At 34.8% G+C, this 4,350-nt stretch overlaps 1 protein-coding gene across 1 annotated transcript; it reads left to right on the forward strand.

Annotated features, from left to right (window-relative positions):
- The first annotated feature begins 1,265 nt into the window (after positions 1-1,265).
- Positions 1,266-3,887, forward strand: LOC122595529 (pectinesterase 1-like). Its single transcript, XM_043767900.1, has 2 exons — positions 1,266-2,442; positions 3,036-3,887. The coding sequence occupies exons 1-2, from the start codon at positions 1,386-1,388 to the stop codon at positions 3,713-3,715; spliced, it is 1,737 nt and encodes a 578-aa protein (XP_043623835.1). The 5' UTR covers positions 1,266-1,385; the 3' UTR covers positions 3,716-3,887.
- The last annotated feature ends 463 nt before the right edge of the window (positions 3,888-4,350 follow it).

Raw genomic sequence — 4,350 nt, forward strand, 5'->3', positions numbered from 1 at the left:
AAAGGCAAACAAAAGAAAGAGGACAGGAAAGGATATTGGAGACACATATATATACACATGATGACATGAATTATATGATTGACCTTAATCAACGGCAAATGCCTCAAGCTAGGTTCAAATGTTTGGTTGACTTTTTCTTAATAAATATGGAAATTGACAAATACCCACATTAATAAACCTTTTGTCCACTGGAAAACATGTATAAACAGCTAGACCTTTCACTGGGTTCGTTTGGTTTCATTTTCAGACTTCAATTCCCACCATATGCCTCTCTGTCTCACTCCTAATTTTATCCTAAATTAACAATTACACCACTAAATGATAATCCAATACTTTTGCATCTAAATGTTTTTTATTTTACAATAACAAACAATACCAGTCCGGCAATAACTTAGTCTGTTAAATTACTTAGTGTTGTTAAATAACAAGTTCACAACCGTGTATATATAATACAAAATACCAACGTAAAGTTTTTCCATTACCAACTTAAAGTTCACCAATTAAAGATGACACATGACTAGGAGATAAATCAATAATGTTAAAAAGATATCTTCTTTTCCTTTTTGCCCTAAAGTTAAAAGGTAGTGTGTAGAAATTGTAATACGCCTGTTTTTGTTAAATAGTTTCTGTTAGCACAAGGTAATGGTTAATTGTCAAAAAATTATTTACACATAACACAATTAAGGGGGTGTTTGGTAGAGTAGAATGGAAGAGGGAGAAAGAGAATGAAAATCACTTCTCTAGTTTGGTTGCCCTAGAGAATGGAAAGGGAAAGAGAGAGGTGGGAATGGTTTCTATTCTCTCCATTCTCTATAAATTGGAGAGAATGGTAAGAATGAAAATGGTTTTATTTATTTTTTTTATTGTTGATGGAGTTTATATCTTATTTATATATATTTCTTAAAGTATAAAATTAGTAAGTTTTTTAAATTTTTTTGACATTTTTTTAATTAATTTTGTTTATTTTTTTTGTATTTCTCTTATGTTCATTTTCTGTTACTACGAATATATTCTTTTTTCATATACTCATTTTCTTTCCCATTATCTTTTTCTATTATATTTCTCTTCTATATGATTTCATCGTATCAAACACCCCTTATAGATTGATTAAAATATTACATTACAAACAAACAATATAGAAAAAGTATCACATACATACGCGTCTAAACTTAATAGCATCCAAGAAGCAACCAAGCACTTTTTCAGGATCAAAAATCACACCCGGCCACTTTCATTTTGTATATAATAACAAACCATTTATGACACACACATAGAAAAGCAAAAAAAAAAACATAGACAACCAAACCAAACATTATACCACATATATACACACTTTCACATTCTCTGTTTATTAACTCCCTTTTCCTGATAGATCAAAAAAACAAATGGATACAATCAAATCCTTTAAAGGTTATGGCAAAGTTGATCCAGCAGAAGAACAAGCATTTCGTCGCAAAACACGCAAACGTCTAACGATTTTAATCGTTTCCGTAGTACTATTAGTGACTGTAATTATAGGCGCAGTTGCTGGAACACTCATACACAAACGCAATAATAGCGACAAAGACCAAAATGTCCCTAATTCGTCGCAAATGTCGTCAGCCCAATCTATCAAAGCTGTATGTAGTCAAACTCAATATCCTGACTCGTGCTACACAAGTATATCCGAACTTAACAAGTCTAATACAACGGATCCTGAAGAGTTGTTAAAGCTTTCGTTACAAGCTGTTTTTAAGTCGCTAACGAATCTATCGACGTTACCCGATAGTTTTATGGATATAGCGACTGATAAAACGGTGAAAAGAGCGTTGGACGTGTGTCGCGATATGTTAGATGATGCTATTGATTATGTTCGTGACTCCATGTCTTCAATGGACGTTAAGTCTGGTGAGAAAATGCTTAGCGTGACCAAAATAGAAGATATGAAAACTTGGTTAAGTAGTGTGATCACTAATCAAGACACGTGTTTGGATAGTTTGGGTGAAATGAATGCAACTTTTTTGGGAGATTTTGAATCACAAATGAAGAATTTGACCGAGTATTCTAGTAATAGTTTGGCTATTGTTTCCACGATTTCCGGGATTTTGGGAAGACTGAATCTTCCTATTCATAGGAAATTGTTGACGGCTGCTGAGTTTCCTGATTGGGTTCACCCTAGCGTAAGGCGGTTGCTTCAAGTCAACCGCCCGAAGCCAAATGTGACTGTGGCTATTGATGGATCTGGAGATGTGAAAACAATTAAAGAAGCCATGGCTAGAGTACCGAAAAAGAGTAAGACCATGTTTGTGATTTATATCAAGACAGGGAAATATTTGGAAAATGTTGTTTTGGATAAATCGTTACACAATGTTATGATCTATGGTGATGGCAAGGATAAGTCGATTGTTTCCGCTAGCCTAAACTTTGTCGATGGTACCCCTACGTTCTCGACCGCCACTTTCGGTATGTTCCCTTTTCTAATTTTTTTTTTTTTTTTGACATAATTAAACTGTTTATCTGCATATTTTATAAATGAATTGTTCCAAATAAATAGTTCAAGTATCAGTAGGACAGTAGCAAATAACCTTATAGTTGAATGAGTAGGCCTGTTTTGACTTGTTACACATGAACACAATATCATATTCAACTAGTAAAATATCCATCTAATCCACAAGACGTTACAAATAGTATTTGTTTTTGAACATTAAATTGTGCTGTGATGTTGTGAATCTATCATTTGTGAGATTTTTGGCACAAGACCAGACCCCACTCACGTGGTTTGTTGTACCACATGTCATCTGTGTCTGACTGACAATATCACTAACATGAGCCATGTGCAAATTATATGTGTTCGAATGTGATTAAATCACTCAATAGTTTATTGCTATCAAATCAACTTGTTTTGTGGGCACAAATTAACAAATCTTGATTTAATCAATTATTCACGGAAATCACTAGTGGTGTCACATTCATTTGTTACATTAAAGTTTTGCTTTTATATGTTTGCCGGTCTAAGAAAATGAAAGGGTCTAAACTTTATATTAAATGATTTTCAGCTGTTGCGGGAAAAGGCTTTGTAGCAATGGACATGCGGTTTGAGAACACGGCCGGTGCAGCCAAGCACCAAGCGGTAGCATTTAGGTCTGGTTCGGATTTTTCAGTTTTTTACAGATGCTCATTTGACGCTTTCCAAGATACCCTTTACCCACATTCCAACCGTCAGTTTTATCGTGATTGTGATGTCACCGGAACCATTGATTTTATTTTTGGAAACGCGGCTGTGGTATTTCAAAACTGCAAGATTATGCCACGTCAGCCTTTATCGAACCAGTTTGTGACCATAACGGCTCAAGGGAAAAAAGACATAAACCAAAACACGGGTATATCCATACAGAAATGTGACATTGCCGCATTTGATAGGTTAACGGCCCCTACATACCTTGGTAGGCCATGGAAAGAATTTTCCACAACAGTTATCATGCAATCCACTATTGGAGGATTTTTGAACCCATTAGGCTGGATTTCATGGGTCCAAGGAGTTGACCCACCTAAATCCATATTCTATGGTGAGTACCGTAATATTGGCGTTGGTGCTGCTGTCGATAAACGGGTCAGATGGACTGGGTATAGGCCCAGTCTAACTAATGCGGATGCTAGCAAGTTTACTGTAGGGTCATTCATTGAAGGCCCAATGTGGCTACCACAAAAAAATGTTGCATTTGACTCAACTTTATGATCATCGTATACTCATATTTGTTTAATGGATGTTTCCAAATCTTTTTTTTTTTTTTCCTACCATAGTTTGTTATACATCATCTTCTAACACGGTCTCCATTATTGTAATATTGTTATACTTGTCAGAAATTTGTACCTGCTTAACCAAAATATATGATGTTTATTATGTTCAATATCATCTAATTTCATGTTATTTTAATTCAATGGGTCCGCAATCAGCTATTTATTTAATACGATATGTGTAAAAAGATACATGAAAGATGATCTAGGAGCAAACTCTGGTGTCAGAACTAAAAGTTTCATACTTGGGTTAGCCTTGTAAAACTTGTATATGGGTAATAACCAGAACCAAAGTAGCTAATTAATAAGAGTCTAGATATTCTCAGAAAAAAAAAAATTCAGATTTCAACCTTTTTATGTAAACACGAGAGGAAGTACCCGTATGTTGCGGCGGTGAGATAGTGGGGGTGATAGCTAGGTCATAAAGTGTGATATGTCATAAAAGTTGATATGTCATACAGTATGATAGTTAAATGTCTTAGCCATATGGGCTCCGCCCTCGGATTTAAAAATTCGTCGAAAGTATATCGAATGACATCTCTAATGAAAGAGCATGAAATTTTAAGAACAGTCATA

The sequence above is a fragment of the Erigeron canadensis genome, chromosome 4 (assembly GCF_010389155.1).
Source record: "Erigeron canadensis isolate Cc75 chromosome 4, C_canadensis_v1, whole genome shotgun sequence".
Taxonomy (NCBI): Eukaryota; Viridiplantae; Streptophyta; class Magnoliopsida; order Asterales; family Asteraceae; genus Erigeron; species Erigeron canadensis.